This window comes from Triturus cristatus, chromosome 9 (assembly GCF_964204655.1).
Source record: "Triturus cristatus chromosome 9, aTriCri1.1, whole genome shotgun sequence".
NCBI lineage: Eukaryota > Metazoa > Chordata > Amphibia > Caudata > Salamandridae > Triturus > Triturus cristatus.
The window spans coordinates 390,234,643-390,258,248 of NC_140592.1; the positions used below are offsets into that span (position 1 = coordinate 390,234,643).

The window sequence follows — 23,606 nt, forward strand, 5'->3', positions numbered from 1 at the left end:
GAGCACAGGTAGGACAGTTTACTGGGAAGGTTGCGGAACGCGTCAATATGAAAACATTTATTATTAATTAAAAAGGGACAGCCACATAATTGGCTGCCTTTCACATAGGTTATAGGAATCACATGGTCTTCGCACTACCCACTGCCCTGGTTGCGGAAGAGGGGAAATTGCCTGCTAAAAGAACTCTAACACACTCCAAACTTTAAATTAAAGAAAAAACACTCAATAAATTTGGAAGAAATTGTTGTGTTCTTTATTTTTTAGCACCACATTTCATTTGGTAAACAACAACAACTTGTCCGTTTCAGTTTGATTTCCTTGAAAGAAAACGGAAACGTCATCCCCGTTTGTCCTTCACTGGCCTGACCACATGTTTAGGTCACACTGGCATTTGGAACCACCCATTACCTTTTATTTTTCCCTGGCAGATTTAGTAGCACTGAGCAAGAACAGGCAGTTGGGCAACATGGGCGATGCCAAAGGGGCGGTTGCCCCTGTGCAAAATTCTTAGGGGCGCAAAATGTTATAAGATACTTGCCCTGCCCTGGGCGCTGGCAACCCACGCTACGCCGCTGAGCACAGGTGCTCACTGATCAGGACTGTCATGCCAAGAAGCTGACCTCTCTGCTAGCACGATTTAAGGAAATCCTTACAACATCGTCCAATAATGAAGGCGGCAAGAGTATCCCCCTGGGACGGGAAAGAGCAGTCCTGCAATTCTGTAAAAACATAAATTAGATGCGGCATCAGGTCTTTTGCTTCCCAGAAGGAAAATCTGCAAAAGCTTTTCTTCAATGGCTCCATCCCAGAAAAATAACTTACAGCGACTAGATGTGGAATCAGGTATATTCACAATTATCAGCTGAAAGACAAAAGCTGCATAATGCATAACGGTCTGTGCACAGGATCCTCATGATATGATGCAGAGGTACAGTGATGTACTCCACGCACACAATTCATGGCCCGGCGGCCATCTTGTCCTCTGTTCCGAGCCATCAGGCGCTACCACTTGGGGCACTATCTTCATACTCAAGAGTCCAGTTTCAAGGGGGCCTTGCAACTCATCCCCACAATGTTGCACCTTGGGAGAATTTCTTCCAACAGAATTGCGATTAAGGGTGTGTTTGAAACAGATGGCAGGTCGGACACGTTCAGGTACTTCAGGTTTCTGTGGGGTGACAATAATAGAAATAAATGGCTAAAAAGATTGTCTTTCCAAAGGGCACTGTACACAAAATTCATTCTACAACGAACAAGACAGATTAATCTTGGTATGGACAGGTCAGAAAATCTAGTGAAGATAACTGCACAGCATAAAAGATCACGTGGTAATCCTGGCATGGATAATACAGCATTTTTTACGATATAGAGCACTTGACTAAGAAGTAAGTATAAATATTTGACCAAGTGCAACCTAGGGTCTGCATTCCCAAAACTTTCCCACATTCAGCCTTTCCTGCAGGTAAAAATTAAAACCATTCTAAACTCAAAACCAAGGAACTAAACATATTGTGTTGCGATTCAGGCGAATCCCTACAAAAGCCAGATTGAAAACACGCCCTTATGATCAAGTCACTTTTTAATGCAAGAGGCAGGTCATTAAAAAACAAAGACATATCTACGTCTGCTGTTGCCATCTGAATAATCTTGCCACTCTAGGAACTCGGTCACTTATTTATACACATGGGTAAGGCGTGGGCAAGTTTCTTCCATATCAATTTTAAAAACGCAACACAAATTCAACGCACTGAAGTGAATAAAATGGGTGCTAAAAATGTATGCTTTTAAACCACGAAGTAGCCCGCGAGTTCGTTCTGATCATCCCCAGCCACAGGCTCCTAATAGTGTGTCAAGGACAGCTCTTTAGTCATTTGTATCGAGACAGAAGGAGGCAGTACCACTTCGCTTCTCTGCGTGAATGCAGCGGCAGGAAATATGTATCCCCTGTATTACATTTATTAGTTTGTGTTTAAGGCCTGAGCACTAATGATAACGTTTCAATCCTTCTTTGTGGACTTCTGCAGGTCTTATAATTTCTTTCACAATTTGAGGTTATGGTTGTAGGCAATGGAGCTGTAAAAGGTACTCTGTATTTAATAATATTTATATGTAATACTCTAAATGCATTTGCAATTTACAGGACAGTGAATGAGCAGGAAACCGGAGATCACAATTTGCAAAATATGACGACCCAAGCCTAGAAGCAAACACCCTTGCTTACGAAAGAAAAATGCACTTGCTTTGATTAGCTGCAGAGCAAAGAAAACATTACTTATCTGCAATCAGGGCCACTTAATCTATGCCTCAGGGAAGGATCAAATTGTGCAGCACGGCTGACAAAATTATGCAGCAAGAGTAGGCAATTATCTGGCACAATGCAGCACATTTTGTTATAGCTTTAATTAATAATTTCATAATTTTTACATATAGTAACACTGTCAGGGGAAATATTTCACCTCATTAGAAGCAGTTTAACCCCCAGGTACAGCAATAAACAAATGAATGATGACCAGTCTTCACTGTGTCAAGGTATGTCTTTATTAACTTGTGATCTGTTTACGCTAAAACACTTTTTTTTTTGTTAAAATCTGAAGATAATGCAGCACATGATGGATTACGTGGCAAATCAATAATTGTCCAGAAAAAGGTGTGGCATAAGAATCGCATGATGCCACTAACCCTGCCGGTAATGCTCAGAAGCAGCTTATAATTATTTACATCATATCTTGGTACTCTCCTGACATCTAGTGTTAGTTTGAGAACATGACAAGTTTTTTCTATGACAGCTTGCGGTTTAGCGTGCGTTACAAATGACTTGTTACTAAGGGCCTTATGTAGGTGGGGTGGCATTTACCACTTCATAAATACCGAATTTTACCGATTCGGTATTTATGAAGTGGTAAATACTATGTAGGTAATTGGTCGGTAAATATTACCGATTCGGAAAAATTCGGTAATTACCGAATCGGTATTTACAGATTCGGTAATGAGGCATACCTTCCCATTGATGGGAAGGTATGCCTCATTACCGAATCGGTAAATACCAATTCGGTAATGGGGGAGCACATGCAAGGGTGGCAGGGTGTCACATTGACACCCTGTTGCACCCCTGATTCGGCCATGTGTGCACATGTGGCACACATACATGCCCTGAGGGCATGTGTGTCTGCCACATTGCACACATCTACGGGCAAAATATTGCATTTACACACATATTCGTCATTTACCACCAACTATTAGTTGGTGGTAAATAACGAATCCCCACACACACCACACAGTCCCCCTACATCTGATTTCAGTATTCGGAATTTACCCGATTCGGTAATTTTACCGATTCGGTAAATTCCGAATACAGAAATTCTCCCCCTACATCTCAAAAGCCTAAATACCGGTCGGTAACGGTATATTTACCGAAAATCGGCGTTACCGACCGGTATTAGGCTTCCTACATGAGGCCCTAAGTCCCAGTACCGTACAATGCACTGGGAGACAGACTACCATATATTAGTGTACATTCCTCGCACCTCCATCGGAAAGTAGTCTATGTACACGTGCCTGAAAATTATAATGTAAAACTGAATAAACTCAAAAAATAAGAAACAGGGCTTTTGTTAGACTTCCCTGTATTCGAGGAGTGGGGAGGGTGCATGTAAATCGACAACACTACAAGCTTCAAACCAAATGTTACTAATCAGTAACGTTTTCCGCTTGCAGCCTCAGTTGCTATAGATCACGTGCTGTACACAGGTTGTGAAGCAGTGTCACCGCCCTTCAAAGAAAGTGGTCTGCAAGGCGTTTAAGAGGCAGCGTTGGAAGGGGTTTAAAGGACTGTATGTCCAACCTGAGATTCTTTTTTAGCATGAATCTCTACACAAAACTGTTTTGTATCACCACATAGTTTCTCAGCAGATGTCAGAAAATGCAGGTTTGTCCAAAAAAAGTAATGGTTGCACTTTTCTTACACGAGTTGAGCAGGACTATCAAGTGTACATTCGAATATAACCGATTTGAATGTCGTAACAAATCAGCTTGGCTACTTATGCCTAGAAATTGGATTACCTAAAAAATGATTGTGTGAATGCAACAGAAAGTTAATCAGCCTTCCTAAAACATTGTGTACTTTTTACACAGTACATAAGATAAGAGCCCTTCTGGTGTATACGGAGTGGAGGGCTGTGAAGAAAGAGGGCAGCTCCATTGACTGGTTCACATGAAAAGGCGTGAACAGTTTGGGCAAAAAGTTTGCATGCACCCTTACCACCAATCTGCTCTAATATACTTGGAAGTAAAGTTCCTGGGCTGATACACTTACAGTTCACTAATGCGTCTTAAAGAAGTGATTGCCAATGAGAGGTCCACCTTCAACTAAAGAAACGTGAAGTGAGATTGAATGCACCGGATCAAAGCATGGTCCAATAAGGCGTGTGAGCACCACATTTAAGTCCTTATTTATTTCTAGAACTGTTATAGGAGTAATTATTTATTTTAGGTTTTCAATGGATGCTTTAATGATTGGGGGTTTTAAAGTGGACTGGAGTTGTCCATTTTGCAAGTAGGTGCTACTGCAGCTAGATGGGCTTGAATGGAAGCACAGGCAGGGCTTGCTTTTAGCAGATGCAAGAGGTACTGGACAACAGTTTGAGATGATGTCTGCAGAGGATCTGCTTGTGCCTTAGCACAGTACACCACAAAAGGTTTACATTTAGCCATGTAGCAGACTCTTGTTATTAGTCATCCAGCCTCCTTAAGCACTGTCATACATTCTTCTTAAAGATGGAATTACCCCAACTCGAACACCCCAGGAGTCAAATAGCCATACTGAGTAATAGTGGATAAGGATGCAGGCTCATACATTTATTTTGAGACCATAGATCCTTTCTTTACCGATAGGCGGTGATGTGGTGGATTTCTCCGGTAGAGTTAAGTACAACAGCAGTGTTGCCCCGGTGGGAGCAATGGGGATTACTTCTATGGGTGCCTAACTCACCTTGAGTACAGCATATGGAACCCTTGAGGTGAGGGGAAAATGTATAGAAAATTCCCTGACCAATCTATTCACAGCACATTCCCTGGAGAGTGGGCTGTGGAACCCTGGAGGTTTATATTTGGCATGTTTGCATAGAGATCCACCTGCAGAGTCCCCCACTTATGGAAGTTCAGACTTTCAACTGTGTTGTTGATTTCTCACTCATGGGCCTCATGAAGGTTCCAGCTGAGGACTATAAAGTTGCTGTTTTGTCTGAGTTGCTAGCAGGGGGGACAGTATGACTATTGGCCTAACTCCAAATGCTTTGTTCAACCTGAGATGGCTGTATGGAGTGTGTACCTCAGAGTTTCCTATGTTCTACATTGAAGTAATGCTCTCTGTGTAAATGATCATGGCCTTGTTGTACCATACCACTGGCAGACTGGTAACATCACCTGTTTTGCTTTCCCTTTTAACACATGTTGTATTCCTCCATGTCCTGCAGACTCATTACACTTTTGACGATCAGGTGTGCTATGTGTGGCCTCGCCATATGAACCAGTGTTGATTGTCTGCCTGTAATAGGTTTGCTGGGCAGGTCCACGATAGTTTGCCCTAAACCTTTGCCCCTATCAACACTAGCTTCTCCAAACGTCCAAGTATCTTGTGCCCAACATTGTTGTGCTAGACACTATTGCAAAGCGCACATGTGCAAAAGTGCATTTTGAAAAGGAATTTTATTGCATTCCTCACTGTCAGAGGATACAACATTTGGTAAAGCGGATGGAAGCAGCTGTTTAAATGGAGACACTCAAGTCATATACATTTTTGCTACCGCAGAATTGAGTGTGACTCCATAAAGTCCCGAATTCGAGTTGAAGTGCAAATTTTTCACATTTATTGTGAAACGCTGTCTGAGGAGCATGTGAATTACCCGTCGGGTATTGTCAAGACGTCCGCGGATTGCTCCCCTTGATTAGCTCGTCGCTCAGGTATGGACACACAAGTATCATTTGGCGTCATGTGTGCTACCACCACTGCAGACATATGGTGAACACTTAGACAGCACTCCAAATAGAAGAACCCTGAACTGAATGATTCGACTTATCGAAAACCGTAGATATTCTCGATGAGCCAGAAGCATGAGAGTGTGAAAATATGCGTCCTTCAGGTCCAATGTGCACATGAAGTTTCCCTGCTGAAAAAGAAGGATGACATCTTACACTGTGGTCGTTTTGAAGTGAATAGTCTTTTACATAGCGGTTCAAATGTCAGAAATCCAGTTTTGGTCTGATTGTACCATTCTTTTTGGGAATTAAGAGGTAAATTGACTACACTCAATGCCCTCTTTCTTCCATCCATACTTATTCTGTCTCTCCCTTTAGAAGAAGAGCTTCAGATTTAGTCCAAGGCCTGGCAAATGGTGTGGATTGGTTATGTAATATAGTACAAGTGGTATCTGGGGACTGACTGAAATTCTACTCAATCTGTGTTGAATTGTTCTTAACCCACAACTATCTGAGTTTATATAGCCTGCCAGTCAAGTAGAAAAGTCCCCAGTATTTGCCTGAACAGTGTTGGGCGTGCAAGAGTTGAGTCATCACTAGTTTGCGAATATATCATTTCAAGAATGCGAAGTTTGGGGGAATGAAGCAATATTCTCAGATTACCAGACACATTTCAGGAAACGGTGTGAGATTACTGATAATAAGAAATGGCTAAATATTTTAGCAGAGAGAGGAGTGGACTCCCACGAGTCGTTCTTTATACATCCTTTTTATATAATTCCTTAGCATTTGATATGGTTAATTGTAGGCTGCTTTGGGGGAATTTTACTTTTCAGATGCAAATTTTAAGGTCTAACCAAACAGCTTGACCAGAAGAACTGCAACTAACTGTGGTAATCGTGGATGGAAATAGGGTTGCGTGTGGGTCTCGCTGTTGCTTATTTTATACACCGCTGACATGGAGGGCTCCAACAGGAAGTACAACTTACTTCCCAGATTGGGAGGTGAGCAGTCTTTAATGCTGCTTAGTGCTGACAATACAGTCATCTTGGGTGCAGCCCAGTTTGGCCTGCAAAGGGTCTCATGATACACTGAACAATTGTAATAAAGGGAACGACTTGGTGGTGGATGTCGGGAAAGAAACTGATAGGGTACCGTAAAAAACACATTCTCCTTGAACTTGTGGGTGAACAAAATTGATAGGTGGAATTACACTACTATTTAGGGGTATTGCAGGCTAGAAGAGTGGGTCCTAAAGTCCACGCGAATGCATTGAAATTAATATCCTCTGTATTACAACATTCTTTGAGAAGGCTCTTCCTGAACTTGTTCAGTCCCTTTGTGTTCCCCAGCGTAACCACTCGTTACACCAAGTCCATTCACACAGCTACATATGGAGCTCCTGCTTTCAGAAACACACTGAACCAGGGGCTAGAAAAGGGTCTAAGGAAATGTCTTTGGCAGAACCTTTTCTTACTGAACTCTACTCCTCCCTCACAGCTAAGATTACAGTTTAGCTCAGTCAATATGTTATATTTTAGATGTGCAGGTCTTTAACTATTGCAGTTGACTAAGAGGAGCCACAGTGGATATGCTAAAGTCTCTATTATGAGAAGAATTCACTTCTAAATCACTGGGACAAACCTTCCCTGGGTAAATATGTTAAACCTAGTGTTAAACCAATTTGAGATCACAGAACTATGAAAACAACAGGCAGCACATACACTTTCCTTTTAGGAAACCATAACAAGATTTAGCAAATATAAATGGGCTTAATTTACAGGAGACACATACATGGGTTTAAAGCCGAAGACCTACTTTACAGATCAGTTTAAAGAAGCTTTTGAACAAAAATGTAGGCAATTGTATTTGCTGCTCATTCCAATTGCTGACATAAGAGCGAGGAGGCAGAAGTAAGCGAGATTCGCCCGCAGGTGTTGCAGACTTTGTGGACACAAATCTAAATATAGATCACATTTTTTTTTTTTATAACATATTTTTATTGACACTTTTAGGTTATCGTGATGAACAACTGAGAAAGATTACAATCCATTGAATTGCATATTACAGCACGTGGCACCATACATCACTAGTCGTAGAAAGGGGGGTTGCCCAAAAAATAATTTGTAAACTCCATAGACTCTTGTTGTGGTTATGTCGTGTGAACTGGGGTATAACGCAAGAAGAACTGGGGGATGGTCATGGAGTTTCACGCATATAGATCACATTTATATGTGCTCAACTCTTTTAAAAGGAGTATACCACCCTGCTGAGATCAATATCTCACAGATTAAACACTACCACCACAAAGCAATTTATATCAGTGTGCAGCAGGCGAGGATGGGGAGTCTGTAGGGTGTTTCACCAAATTTAGAGATCGAATACTAGTCAAGCTATATTGACTTCATTCAGTATCTAACGAGGCAGCTCAGAGTTGCCATTTCTGAAAGTTTTAGAACGTATTTATAAGGGTCAATTTAATTTTAATGGATCAGTTCACCTTGTTAGAGGTTCATCCAACCTTTTTTTTTAGAATTGTAAGGAAGGGCAGGTTTCCGTTTTAAAAAGAGCATTGTATTTAGATGGTAGTTTATTTTAAAGTAAGGATGAGTTATGAGCACTTCTTCGAGGAGGCTAAGGCAGCTGAATGCATTATATTACTTGCACCATTCCAGAAATACATTCTTTTAATATAACTCCACAAATACATTATTTTAATAAAACTATCAGTATGGACTGTAGAGAGATATTCATGGTATGTTGTTAGTGTACATATAGTGTGGCCGTTCAAAGGAAAAAAAAGGCATCTTCTATAAGGACATCTATTGCTAGATAGGGATTTGACATCAAAATTGCCTATGGTGTATTGCTGCAGAACTTTGAAGTGAGGCTGGTCTTTCTGGTTACTCTGATTTAGCCGATCTGGTTGGCTTGCAATTGTAGGCAACCTGCAGGTAATTCCCCTATGAAAGAACAGGAAGTGCTGTTGCAGGGCACCCTTGCAGTCTGTGTCTTTTTGTTTTTATTCTGAAGTCTCATCCACTTTAGGTCCAATTAAATGCTCTCCATCAAACAAAGGCAACAGATGTTACCACTCTGGGCTGAGCCCTGAAATCTGTAATCAAGTGGGCCTTCTAATGAGTGTACGTGTGCTTATTTGTTTTGCGCTGTATCAGCAGCATATAAAGCAATTCTTATTCTGGCATGGGAAATTGTCTTCCCTTTTCTGCACAATTGTATTAACCATCTTACATATCCTTCAGGGAGATGTTGGAAAAGGTCTTTAATCTCCCATTGTTCGCTGTAAACTACTTGAAGTCTGTGAATTCACCATGAAGTATTGCATTACGAAACTCGATGTGTCCCTTTTGCAAGGAAAACCTAACTTCCATTTTTTTTTTCTCCCAATGGCGGGACATACTATATACCTTTCACAAAAGCCCTTTACCTTGTGAAACAGGGAGTCTGCAGGTACAAGCCCTCACATTTAAAATGGGCTTTATGGCTCACCCTTGAATTTTCTCTCACTAATGGAATGGTTTCCTTAGCTCTGATGGATATTAGAAAATACCATTTGAATTTTTAAGGACAGTCGTCCATATGGGTAAATATTGATTTTTGTTCTCTGTTCTAGAGAGGGATTCAATCAAAAAATCTTCCTTTGGCTCTGCGACCTGCACAGTAACACCATGATGGTATGCAGCCTTTTGAATGACCGTATGCTAGGACTGTGCTTCATCGGGCAGTAGATGCCTTCACCATGGAGCTCTCTAGCTGATAATCATCTATGTGAATGCAGAACCTATCACACACTGCATCTCGCACTAGTTCTGTTAATGGGTCATGCTGAATATATGTAGAGTCCATGTCTCACTCTGTATGTGACTGTGGGTCCAAGCATAAAGAATGCAAAAGAAGGTCCCTAATTGGAGATTATGAAAGAGGATGGTGTGTAGGAGTATCACGTCGTTAGGAATGTGTAGACATGGTGTGACCCTAAGTGCAGGCGAGAAAGCCTACTCAAATGTGAGCTTTCTAAATTTCTACGCACAGGGGTATCAACTACCTGTTTGTAGTGACTATTCTCATATGCCCTGTGTTAGCATCTATAAGGATTCTTTCCACTGTCCCATCAGGCTCAAGTAGGTGACTGTGTGTACTGAATGTATTTCCAGTAGGACTATCACTGGCTTGGCTGAAGGCAAAGAGCCTTTTTATTTCATCTCCGAATAATGTTTTGAATTCTGGTGCACTCTCTTTAGGTTATGAAAAGCCGAAAGTTGAGGGCAGCCAAGTGGGTCTTAAGTGTTTTCAAAGTCCAAGTTCTTGCCTAACATTTGTCTTCGAGATCAACTTTCCTCAGTTCTCTCTTCTAAGGCCTTTGTTCCCCAAGGTTGGTCCACCTTTTGCAGTTGATTCATAAAAAGGGTTTCATCTTTGTGTGAGGTCATGTTGTCTCTGGGTGCAGAGGCTCTTTTGAGATCGAATTTCTCGAGGTCATTCTTCCCTTCTACGCCCGAAATCGGTGTCATGTGCCCTATGGCTTTCTCCTGGTTCTCGGGGAGTAATATTTTTCAGTGTCAGAGCCCATTACAGACATGGGGGGGGAGACTGTGGTGCGCTGCGTCTCCACCTCTGACTTCACACTGATGTTTCTGGAGGGAGAGCTCCTCTCATCCCCTGAAGCTTGGTCCCAGCATCGGACTGGGATGGAAAATTTGCATTAGTTAATTATAAAGGTATAAAAGTAGCCCTTGTTTGCAAACTGGGACAGTTTTGAACTTGGAAAGACTCGCTGTATAAGTGATTTACAATTGATTTGAGATTCCTTCAGGCAATGTTTGTGTTAATATTGGGGAAATAAACAGTAAAACCTGGCCGAGCACACCACAAAGCAGGCCCACAAACAGCCTAGAAACCAGCCCACACACTGACCTGCCAGACCAGCCTATCAGGCACTGCTTTATTGCCCCACAAGCCAGAATTTGCAGAAGGGTGTTGTTCCAGAGGCAGGGTGTACCAACTGGCTAATCCTACACTGTTGAATCATATAATTGTAACAAAAGGACTCCAATATTGATCACTTACTCTCGTTGTGACCCCTAGGTGTGCATCCATTGTTGGTCACACCAACGGAATTCTGACTTAGAACTGGAGCAGAACTCAAAGGGTGTGTTTTCAACGAGCCCCAAACCTCAATCAAGTCATTCTCCTAATACCTGCCTGGATTGTCATGGAAGTTGTTTTTTCCCGTCTAAAAGTTATTCAGCGCTTTACAAATCCTGGTAGTCTCTCCTTCCCCACTCTATGTTGTTGAATTTGACCTTTTCGCATTAGTTAGATGGAGCACCTCAATGAGACCCAAATCCGGTGGAGGAAAATAAATTTAAGGTGAAGTTTGTGTCCCAGTTCACTATATCTCGAGTCACTCATCACATGCTCAAATCTGAAAGTATTCTCTTCCAGAATAATAACTTGACATAATCTGAACCCAAAACAAGATTGCAGGACAGTGTACATCATGCAATCAACAACGACACATGCTGCATCTTGAATCCTAATGGTGTATTTTTATAGGCGAGGGCCATGCGATCCAACATTTTTTTTTTTTTTTTAAACCTTTATTCTGTTAAGTCAGGGACACAGCTATTCAGCCGACAACCCGGAGGTACGGCAGCTTTAGAAACACAACACAAGCGAGCGTCCACATTTCACTGACAGGAGAATCAAAAGGTTCTGTTTTAAATAAACACACACCCAAACCCAAACACAAGCAAGGCGATAAGTACTTAAAGCACAAAAAGGCTTCCCATCAGGGGGGGCGAGCCCCATTTCGTCCATCAGACACAGATCTATAGTAAGGGAAAGGAGGGGAAGGCAGAGACTCAAGAAGGCAAACACATACCAGCAAAGACTACAAAGCCGGAAAGAATGCTAAGGGGAGAGCTGCTCCTCAGGCGGGTCTGGGTCTGGGGGCAGGCATATGCCCCCTCTATACTGGTTCCATCGCCCCCATACGGTGTGCCATTTCCGGGGGCGCCCTCGAGCACAATATACTGTCTTCTCCCTAAACATGCTCCAATCCATGTTTTCCATCCACGCTGTCAATGTAGGGGGCCTAGCAGAGCCCCACAGGCGAGCGATGTCGCGCTTAGCTACCATGTTCCCTAGGGTCACCCACTGAGTCTGTGCCGCGTCGTGGTCAGTAGGACCCCAAACATTCAGGAGGCAACACCGCGCCTCCGGCTGCATGACGATGCCCGTCACCTCCCCCATCACATCGTGGATTCGCTTCCAGAACTCCATGATCGCACCGCATTCCCAAATAATATGCAGGAAGGTGCCCACCATACCACAGCCTCTCTTACATAAGCCCTCCTCAGAGAAACCCATATGGACCAGCCTAGGCCCTGTCACGTAAACTCTATGGAGGATTTTAAGCTGCACCAGCCGCAGGCGCGCAGGGATCGCGACCTCTTTGGGAGAAGAGACTGCATACTGCCAATCCTCATCATCTAATTCGAGGCCATCCCTAGTCCATTGATCGCGCAACCCTAGAAGAAGATCTGCCCGAACATTAATTAATTTCTTATAGATGAGAGAGATCGTACTCTCTGGCATATGGCCATCCAGGATACGGTCCTCTAACGGAGAGGACTCAGGCACCGTCTCCCCCTCTACAAGGACTGACCGCAAGGCGTGACACACTTGAGCGTATCGGAAGAACTCCGTGCTCCCTAGCTCATATTCCTTCTGCAGCTCCTCAAATGACTTCACCCTACCCTTAACCACAAGGTCACCAACCCTGGATATACCGATCAGGTCCCATTTCTCAAACCCTTTTGTATGCCAAAGCTTTCCCAGAATATCGGAGTCAAACAACGGGGTGGCGAGGGTAAGCTTACCCTTCCAGCCCAGTGAATCTGTCGCCACCTTCCACACGTGCACGGCCACCCTGGTGGGCTCCGTAAGGGTTAAGTCCAACGACTTCGAGTACAGCGCTCTGTGGTAATTACCCCCGCGCAGCAACCACCGGTCCATGGCATAGCCGGGGCTCAGCGCCGGACCATAGACACCATGGTTAATCGCGCTCAACTGAGTGGCCCAATAATAACGTCGAATGTCTGGAAGCGCGATACCCCCGTCATACCACGGAAGCGTCAACTTAGCAATCGCTATGCGCGGTCGCCCTTCCCACAGTAGCGCGCGCTGGAGGCTTTCGACCTCTCGGAAATAACTGTCCGGGACCAATTCAAGGGTATTCTGCAAGGCATAGAGGAAACGGGGAAGGGACATCATTTTAAACAGAGCGGCGCGACCAAGGAGGGATAGCGGCAACCGCCGCCAGCCCGCCACGTCCCGCCGCAAACGTGCCAAGGGAGGGAGCAAGTTTTTCTCGTATCGTAAAGTGGGGTCAGTGGAAATATAGATCCCTAAGTACAAAAAGCCCTGCCGGGCAATCTGGATCGAGCAGTTTCGCGGGACATCACCACACAGGGCATACAAGTATGACTTCCCCCAGTTAATAACAAGACCAGAGTTCCTACCGAAAGAAGTCAAGACGTCACAAACCACTATGAGAGATTTCTTAGGCGAGGTGAGGTATAACAGAATATCGTCGGCGTAGAGCGAAATACGGTCCTCGTGGTCAGGCGACCATCGAATCCCACGTATATCCGGGTGCCATCATATCCACGCCGCCAGCGGTTCAAGAGCAAGGGCGAACAACAACGGTGACAGGGGACAACCCTGCCGGGTGCCCCTCCCGAGCTCGAACGGTGCCGACGCCCGCCCGTTCACCACGACGCTAGCAAGGGGCCCCTCATAAAGCAACCGCACCCAGCCTACAAAGCCAGGCCCGAAGCCGAACTTGGCTAGCACAGCCCACAGGTATGCCCACTCCACCGTGTCGAAAGCCATTGTGGCATCGAGAGCCGCTACAATGGCCGGCTCTCGCATCGTGCCCGTCCTAGCAATCACTCCATGAAGGCGTCTAAGATTCAGTGCAGTGTTACGGTGCGGGATAAAGCCCGACTGGTCCGGGTGGATCAAATCTCCAAGCACCCGGACCAGGCGGTTAGCAAGGATCTTGGCAAGGATTTTCGGCTCAGCGTTGAGAAGTGATATCGGCCGATAGGAACCACACTTATCCCGGGGCTTACCGTCTTTATGTATTACCACAATCGTCGCCAGTCGTTGATCGAGCGGAAGAAACCCATTCTCCCGCGCCTCCACGAACATGGCGCGCAGGTGAGGAGCCAACTTATCCGGACGAAGCTTATACAACTCAATCGGCAAACCATTTGGGCCCGAGGCCTTACCCGAGCGCAACGCACGGATAGCACACGCCACTTCGTCAACAGTTATATCTCCATCGAGGTCATCCCTATCTATGGCAGAAAGGCAGGGCAGAGCAATATCACGCAGAAGGTCGCATGAGTCCTCAGTCGGCCTATCCGAAACCGAGGTGTATACCGTACGAAAATAGTCCGAGATCGTACAATCGACCCTGCTGCTCCCTACTGAGGGTCTTGGCAGCGTTCGTCACCAGATCCCTGTATTCCAATTGCTTCAAGCTCAAATTATGCAGTGTGGCCGCCGCAACCTCCTCCTCCAAGGCCACGTCTAAAGCCGCAATCTCGTCCTCAACTTGTGTCACCTCGGCGTCTCCCCGCCGCTTGGCGGCCACTACCAAGGAGAGGGCCTCCCCTCTCAATACGGTCCTAAACGCTTCCCACAAGGACACCGCAGATTCAACTGAACCCTGATTATCCTGAAAATAGTGATCAACTGCCTTCAGCAACGCACTGCGCAGCTTGGGGTCACGGAAGTACCAGGGGTTAATGGGAGCCACCCTGCCCCCCACTACCCGGCCAATATCCAGACGGGCCCACACCGGCGAGTGATCGGAGATACCCCGTGCCATGTGCCTAGCCTCAGATACCAATGAGGCGTGCGCAGCCAGAGTGAGCAAGTAATCAATCCGAGAGAGACTGCCGTGGGCCCCGGAGTGAAAGGTATATTGTCTCTGGGTGGGGTGCCGTAGCCTCCAACAGTCTACCAGGCCAAAAGTATCTATAAAGTCGGGAAGCCACTTCTGAGCCCCCCCGGTGTCCCTGGGCGGGTACCTATCGAACGATCCAGATCCAACCGCATTGAAGTCCCCACCCACCACCAGCATCCCTTCAGGGAGTTCCAACAAGGCCTTGCCCAGATCAGCAAACGTGGAGGCCTGCAAGGCAGGAGGGACATAAACAGAAACCAATACCAACGTTCTGCCCTCCCACCTCCCCGCCACAGCCACAAAGCGCCCCCTATCATCAGCAATGGTGGAGTCAACCTCGAATGGTAGGGAAGCTCCAACAAGTATGCCCGCACCCCTGGAGCCCGAGGAGAACCCCGAGTGAGCAACAAATTTATAACCCTTTCTATTAAGTGCATAACACGTATTCCCTATAAGGTGGGTCTCCTGCAAGAGGACCACATCTGGTGAGGTCCGTTTCAAGAATTGTAGGACTATCCCCCGTTTTATACGATCCCCTAAGCCATTAACATTCCAGCTAATTATGTTTAAGCCCCTACCCCCCATCCCCGAACACAAAGAGACCTCCACCCCCCCCGGAGAACCACAATCGGACAATACTGACAACAATTACTACGCCTTGCAAGAAAAAAAAACCCCAACAACAACCCCAACATTCCAAATCCCCCCCCTCCCTGCACCCCTGCATCAGCTTGCGAAGCCCCCCCAACTTGCAGTGTGCCTGTCGCCCTACCAAAAACAAATCCACAAGAAGTACCCCAAGGGAGGAAAGAGCTCCTATCTTCCCCCCGCCGCCCTCCCATTACTGCAGTAGGGTGCTAGTCACTGTCTGGGACTGAGTCAAAACAGACCGACACCGGAGGTGTCACTCCTGTCCATCCCGGTCGCCTTCCGCTCCAACCACACGGTCCCCGCCGGGCTGTCGCCGAGGGAGCGCATCCAACCAGTCCCCTGCCATGTCCGGCGATTCGAAAAAGAAAGTCCGATCCTCATACACCACACGTAGCCTGGCGGGGAAAAGCATGGCATATTTCAGGTCCATCTCCCTAAGCCGCCTCTTCACCCCCAGGAAACTCTGCCTTTGCTTCTGCACCATCTGGGTGAAGTCAGGATAAAAACTCACAGAGGCATTCTGAAAAGGCACCGGGCCTTTCACCCTTGATGCTTGCAGGATAGCGTCTCGGTCTCGAAAGTGAAAGATCCGGGCGACAATCGGTCGCGGGGGGGCTCCCACCTTAGGCCTTCCGCCAGGCACTCGGTGAGCCCGCTCAACCGCAAAAAACTTGCCGAGGCCCTTAGGCGCAAGATGGTTCACCACCAAGTCCTCGACGAGTAAATCCATGGAGAGCTCCTCCGAAGTTTCCGGGACCCCAATAAGGCGCACATTGTTGCGCCGGGCCCGACCTTCAAAGTCTTCGAGCCGGCGGGCGGAGAGGTCATTCGCGGTCCGTAACTTGCGAACCTCAACCTGGAGTTCCGAGACATCATCCGCGAGGCCAGTGGTCTTGAGATCCAGGGACTTGACCCGCTCATTGGTTTTGCCCAGGTCCGCGCGAATCAAGTTGACATCAACCAAAATCATGTCCACCTTGTGCGCCAGGGTCTCGAACTGTCGCCCAATCGATGATTGCATCCCCTCAATCGCCCCCTTGATATCCTGCAATGATAACTCCGAGGCTGGGGATGGATTGGCCTTCTGCACTTCCAGCGACTGTCCCGATCCACCAGGCGACCCCTTCTGCTGGGCATAGCGATCCATATTGTTGGATTGGGTATAGCCTCCCCGCCTGGTAGCCTTAGACTTCGGCTTGTCCACCTCCAGTTTGGTCGACATCTCGAACAGCAGGGCGGTCAGTTACAAAAAGACGTCCCTCGCTCAGCCAGAGGAGACAGGGTCAACCAAAACTTCAACAGCCAGCCAGGGTCGAGTGTAGGTCCTCCAGATATCAGGGGATCGTCACGAAGCACTCCCAGGCCAGAGCAAACAAAGGGCGAGAAAGCAAAAGTGAAAGTGCAGCGGCACCCGTCCGCCAGTTCACACCTCCCAAGGCCGCTGTTGTTCAATTAGTGGCCGGGCATCCTGCCAACGCGAGCCCCTGGCATCCTTCGGAGGTAGGCCGCAATCTTCCGCCATGCACAACTTCGGTTCCCGGTGGGCGATCTTAGCCCGGACAACGTCAATCGCCCCAGCTGTGACTCATCTGCAGGATTCCGTGCATGAAAAACAGGATTTAGGACAGGATAATTGCAGGAGGGCGCGAGGGTCGCGGGAGCTCAAGGCTCACGCGGCCATCTTGGTCAAGCGCTAGGCTCCTCCCCCCGCGATCCAACATTTTAAATTAGATTGTAATATCTCAAAACCAAAATGAAGATGCACAAAGTATTCCTGTTTCCAAATCTTTTAAGGCAGATGATTCCTTTGAATCCGCAGTGAGAAATTTTGAAATCTATGCTCTTCATTCAGAATCAGAATCTAGGTCCTACTGTGTCATCATCTTCAAATGGAATAACAGGATTAGTCTGATAAAAAACCCAGAATGTATCTACACAATCGCTCACACTTCTAGGACCATAAATTCCTTCGGCAGCTTCCAAAATGGGGCATGATAAATGATGCTTGCGCGAGCGTGACATGATATGTTACGCTCGTGTATAGTATTACTATTTGTATCCAAATGCTGTGTATGAGCTGGACACGAGCAGGACACGAGCAGGACACTCTTGTCGCGCTCATGCCCATTTCAGAAGATGCAGGCCATTGTGCAAAGAGCATACTGCTCGTGGTAGCCGATGTTTATGTTCATGAGTCTAGGTGGTGTATATATGTAGTGATTGGCAGTTGGGGGTTAATTATCGAGCTGGACCTTGTTGTGAGTACATGCCGTCTATAGAATAACAAGCATCTGCAATGCTATAGGTCTCACATTTTAGAAACTTTGACCTATTGGTATTGTAAATGACAATGCCTTTCATTATTGCAGGTTTTATAAATATACATGAAAGGCATTGTCATTTACAATGCCAATTGCTCAAAATCTCACAATTGTAAGACCTATTGCATTGCAAATACTTGTTAATTGATTAGTGTGGATGAATGTTCTAGGTGTATGAGGCACAGCCTCATGAAGTAAGGACTGGGACCAGGGATATGGATGAGGAGATAAGTACTCAGTTCAAACGCTGCTGGTGTCTGCAAAGCCAGTGTTCTGTGAGCATGGAGAACACAAAGTGGAGAGAGGCAGTGCTTTAAGTGGGTCACACTTATGTGTTCTTAAGCCACGCCCTTAATTACAATGGCCACGCCCCTTGGAGAGACCCGCCCCCCCTCTCGTTTTTTCATCCCACTTAAAGCCCTGGAGATGGATATTGCTATGTTTCTGAGTTCATGGATCTAATATACTTACAGTTAGTTAACACCTAGTCAACGGATAACAACTTTTTTGGTTTTCTATGTGTTTTTTAGGCCTGGTGTGGGATCGGGAGTGTTGTAGTGGGCATTAGAGGAACTTTCCTTGCAAATAGAGCTTGCAAGATTCCCAGGTCCATGCTGAAGTAGCTCAGCTAGTCCAGGTTTTTGCATTTGCATTCTGGGACTTGAATTTCTCTTTTAGACCATTATAAAATCGGTACTAACTCCCAAAACCTGGAGCGGCAGAGCTACTTACGCATGGAACTAAGAAACTCGAGAGCTGTGCTGAAAACAGCACAAGAGGGCTCACACTGTGGCCACCGTCCTCTCTGTAACTTTATAGCTCACAGTGACGTCTCTGTCGCTGATCAGAACACCCTACTCTGCAGTAGTCAGTAGCACCCACATCTTTTATATTTATAAAAGTAGCAGAGAATGTTAGGGCGCTCCCATGGGATTTACCACTTTTCCAGTACAAGCTCAACAACGCAAACTGTTAAAACATTAATACAGCTAGTGTTTTATATTTTATTTTTTAAATATGTTTCATGGGGTATTAGAACTATATTTATGTTGCAATAGGAAGCACTGAGACGAGCTTGAGAATCAATGCGTTGTTTACGGGCTGGGTGGTACCAGAGGGAGACAGGAAACTTGAGTTATCTAGAAATCGAACTCAAGGGTGGGGTGATAAATTCCCATCAGTGCTACTGTCAGCAGAACTTGCTACAGCATTAGTCATGATTTCCTGTGGCATGAGTTAATATCTTTCTTTAGAAGACTGAACATGCTCATACATGCTTAAAGGGCGAGAGCCCTGAAAACTCATTTCAGCCTGATTAGGTAGAGTGGCTGCTTTCTCCTGTAGAGAAAATCAAATGAGGCCCTTTGTAAAAGAATACAAACATTTACAATGCAATTAGTCTCACAATAACTAATTTTCCAGCTATTGGCATTGTAAAAGGCAATGCCTTTTATAAAAAATTCAAAGGCATTGTCATTTACAATACCAATAGTTCAAGGTTTTACAAAAGAAAGAGCGCGGCGACCTTGAAGCTGGCACCACGCTCATTATTTAAATTTTATTAAAAAGTGAAACCGAGGGCGGTGTCCCTGAAGCAGGCGCTGCGCTCAGTATTAAAGTAAAAAAAAAAAGAAAGAAAGAAACAGAGCTCAGTTTCCCTAAAGTGGGCGCTGCGCACAGAATGCAAATTTTAAAAAAAGCAGCCGCCATTGTCCCCATCAGTGCCAGTAAACAAAATAATGCTCACCCACTTATAATGCAGACCGTGTAACAAGCCAAGTAAAAGTTCCAGTTGTTATAAGCAGTAACAAATGCAGACAAGGCGGTACCAAGGAGGGACTAACAAGCCTATTTATGAATCAGAAGCTAGCATTTAAGAAGGACAATGACACAAGCCAATGACAAATATGGGCAGAGATTGGGCAGGGCTAACACTGCATCGTATAGTTTCTTACCTGTCGGTGTAGTTGTGCAGCTTGAAGACTTTCGGCATTCACTATGCTGTGCATTATTCTGCCATCTAGTGGTTGGGTCCGGAATTGTAGTATTTCTTCTCTTTTTTTTTCGTGGCCCAGGTGGGCGTCGACATACCACCATTTGGTGTCCTTCGGGACGTCGACGCGCTTCCTCCGGAAGCTCCCACCTTTGGTTGCCATCTTAGGATTCTTTTTTCTTGTCTTGTGTTACTTTTGTCTTATTTAACCTTGTAAAGTCTTTCTTCATCTTCTACTCCCTTTTTCCTCCTGTCTCATTTTTCTGGCGGAGGAGGGTGGGTTCACTAGTGAATCCAGAAAGTCTTCAAGCTGCAAAACTACACCGACAGGTAAGAAACTATACGTTTTGCAGCGTGAATCTTTCTGGATTCACTATGCTGTGCATAAACTTTGTAGCGGTTTGTCCTTATTGTGGTGGTTGGGTGGAAGATGAGCACTGGTTACTGAAAATGTGTTGCAAGACCTTCTGTCCCACTTGCACTTCTTTGTTCATTTGGATATCCACACTGTAGTGCTTAGTGAACATGTGCACTGAAGACCATGTAGCCGCTTGTCAAATGTCTTGAATTGGTGTGTTGGCTAGAAACGCAATTGTAGCTCCTTTCTTCCTTGTTGAGTGAGCATGAGCTGCTCCTTGTAATGGTTGAGCTGCCTGTTTGTGGCAGAGCAGTATGGTTTGTGCAATCCATCATGAAATGGAATTCCTGGTAACCGGTTGTGCCAAAAAAGCTGCTGGCAAAGGATACAAAGAATTGCTTTGTTTTCCTGCACTCTTTTGTCCTTTCCATATAGTGCATCACTGCCCTCCTGGCGTCCAGTGTGTGTAAGGCCCTCTCTGTGCTTGTGGATGGTTTTTGGAAAAAACTCGCTATTTGAATAGTCTGATTGATGTGGAACTTCGACACCACCTTTGGCATGAAATGTGGGTCTGTTCTCATGACAATCCTATCACTGTGTATTTGCAGGTGAGGTTCTTGGAGTGTTAGCGCTTGCAATTCACTTACTCTTCGCAGTGATTTGATAGCTACTAAGAAGGCGGTCTTTAGCGTGAGCATATGCAGTGTAGCTTTGTGAATAGGCTCAAATGGTGCATTCATCAATTGTGTTAGCACTACATTGAGGTTCCGTGCTGGCATTCTGCTTGGAGGTGCGATCCTTTTTGCTCCTTCTAGGAATCTTTTTACCACCAGTGAGGTGAAGAAACTTTTCCCTGTTTCTCCTCTTGTGTAAGCCACAATAGCTGCTAAGTAGACCCTTAGGTATGTGTAGCTTAGTTTATCCTGTAGTAGATACGTTAAGTATCTTAATACCATTGATTCCTTCGTAATCCTTGTTTGCAGTTTCTCCCTAAAGCACCATTCGGAGAATCTTTTCCACTTTGCGACGTAGCACGTTCTTGTGGTAGGTCTCCTCGCCTCTCTGAGTACAGCCATTGTGCTTGCCGGTAGTTTGAGGTGAGCAAACTCTAGGTCCTCAGGAGCCATGCAGCTAGGCTGAGGCTTTCTGGCTCTAGGTGTAGTACTCTTCCGTTTTACATCGTTAGCAGGTCCTTTCTGGCGGGGAACCTGTGTGCACGAGTTTGTGACATCTCAATGATTTGTGAGAACCAGGTTTGTCTGGTCCACTGGGGTGCTATCAGGATTAGCGTCATGTTGCTGAACCTGCATTTGTTCAGTACCCTGTGTAGCAGCGGTATTGGTGGAAAAGCGTAGGCAAATGTCCCTGACCAGCTTATCCATAGCGCATTCCCGAGAGACTATTTGCACGGTACCCTGGATGCGAAGTTTTGGCAGTTTGCATTTTGGTGTGTTGCAAATAGGTCTATTTGCGAAGTTCCCCATTTGTGGAATATCTTCTGGATTTCTTGTTGGTTGATCTCCCATTCGTGGGATGCGGACGTCTGTCTGCTGAGCCTGTCTGCTTCCACATTGTCCTTCCCTGGTAGATGTATTGCTAACAGGTCTATTTGTCTGGGGATTGCCCGTCTCCATATTTCCTGCGCTAGCAGGGATAGTGTCGCTGACTGTGTTCCTCCTTGCTTGTTGATGTAGAACATGGTAGTTGTATTGTCAGTTTGTATCAGTACCCTGTGTCCGTACAGCTGTTTCTGAAAGACTTTTAAGGCTAGGAACACTGTCTTGAGTTCTAGGTAGTTGATGTGCCTTATTGCATCCTGATGTGCCAACAACCCCGTTACTTTGAAGTTGTTTGTGTGCGCTCCCCACCCCCTCTGGGAGGCGTCTGTTGTAATGGTTACTGTTGGAGTTGGTTGTGTGAATGATCTCCCCTGTGCTATGTTCTTCTTGTTCCACCACGCTATTTCTTGCTGTACTGCATGCGTGACAACCACTAGATCCTCCCAAATCCCTGTCGCTTGTGACCATTGCTGCTGGATCCATTCTTGGAATGGTCTCATGTGTAGGCGGATATTTGGTACCAAATGTATGCATGAGGCCATCATTCCCATCAGTTTGCTCACTGTCCAAACTGTCAGAGCTTGCTCCTTGCAGTAAAGACGCGTCTCTTTGCATATAGCCAGAGTCATCTTTGCACTTGGAATCACCTGCTCTGTATGGTGTTGATCTCCGCTCCTAAGAATATCTTCACTTGTTCTGGTTCTATTGATGTTTTCTCCCAATGGACTGAAAACCCCAGTTGGGCAAGTGTCTGCATCACTATCTCTATGTGCCCCTTGCACTTGTTGTATGAGTTTGCTTTTACCAGCCAGTAGTCGAGGTACGTGTATACATGTATCCCCTTCCTCCTTAAGTGTGCTGCTACTGCTGCCAGACATTTTGTGAAGACCCTTGGTGCTGATTTGAGTCCGAATGCCAGTACTGTGAACTGGTAGTGAGCTTTGGTGATCATAAACCTGAGGAGGTGTTTGTGTCTGCTGTTGATGGGAATGTGCAGGTAGGCGTCATTTAGGTCGATAGTTGCCATTTAAACTCCCTCTTGTAGTTGAGGTATGACCTCTTGGAGTGAGGTCATCTTGAACCTTTGAGTCTTTATGAACCTGTTTAAGAATCTTAGGTCTAGAATTGGACGTAATGTTCTGTCTACCTTTGGTATGAGGAAGTAGGTAGAGTATACCCCCTTGTTCCGTTGTTTGTGTTGTACCATTTCTATGGCTCTTTTCTTTAGCAGTTCTCTTGCTTCCTGCATCAAGTGTGCACGCTCCTTTGTTGAAAGAACTCTGACCCTTGGCTTTCTGTTTGGAGGTGGTTTGTCCAGTGCTATACAGTACCCGTATTGTATGAGGTTTAATATCAATTTGTCTGATGTTATTTCCCTCCACTCCTGGAGGAAGTGTCTTAATCTGCCTCCTACTGGTGTTGTGTGTTGGAGGGACTGTTGAAGGTCTTGATTTGTTGTTGGTCCTTGCCTTGACTCTTTCTGCACCCCCTGAGGTCTTGGCCAGGTGTGCGTTGGTTTTGCTGGTGAGTCACTTTGATGAGGGAGGCTGACTCCCCCTCTGGCCGTTACCCCTTCCTCGGCCGCGCCCTTGAAAGGATTGTCCTCGGGCTGGTACTGCCAGTTCTGCTGTTGCTGCCCCTGCTGCTGTCCCTGGTTACCTCCTTGATAACCTTGTTGGGAGGTTTGGTGTGGTGCCACAGGTTGGTGATTTCCTCTGCCTGTTGGCCTCCTTTAATGGTGTCCCCC

The 23,606-nt window shown here is 45.8% G+C and overlaps 1 protein-coding gene across 2 annotated transcripts in view; it reads right to left on the reverse strand.

The window, feature by feature from the left end:
* Positions 1-230: 230 nt before the first annotated feature.
* DMAC2 (distal membrane arm assembly component 2) overlaps positions 231-23,606 on the reverse strand; it is an 86,831-nt gene continuing 63,455 nt past the window's right edge. For both annotated transcript variants that reach the window (XM_085625244.1, XM_085625245.1), the window contains exon 6: positions 231-1,168. In XM_085625244.1, the coding sequence (XP_085481370.1) occupies positions 1,030-1,168 (139 nt within the window). In that variant the 3' untranslated portion in view covers positions 231-1,029. The remainder of the gene's footprint in view (positions 1,169-23,606) is intronic.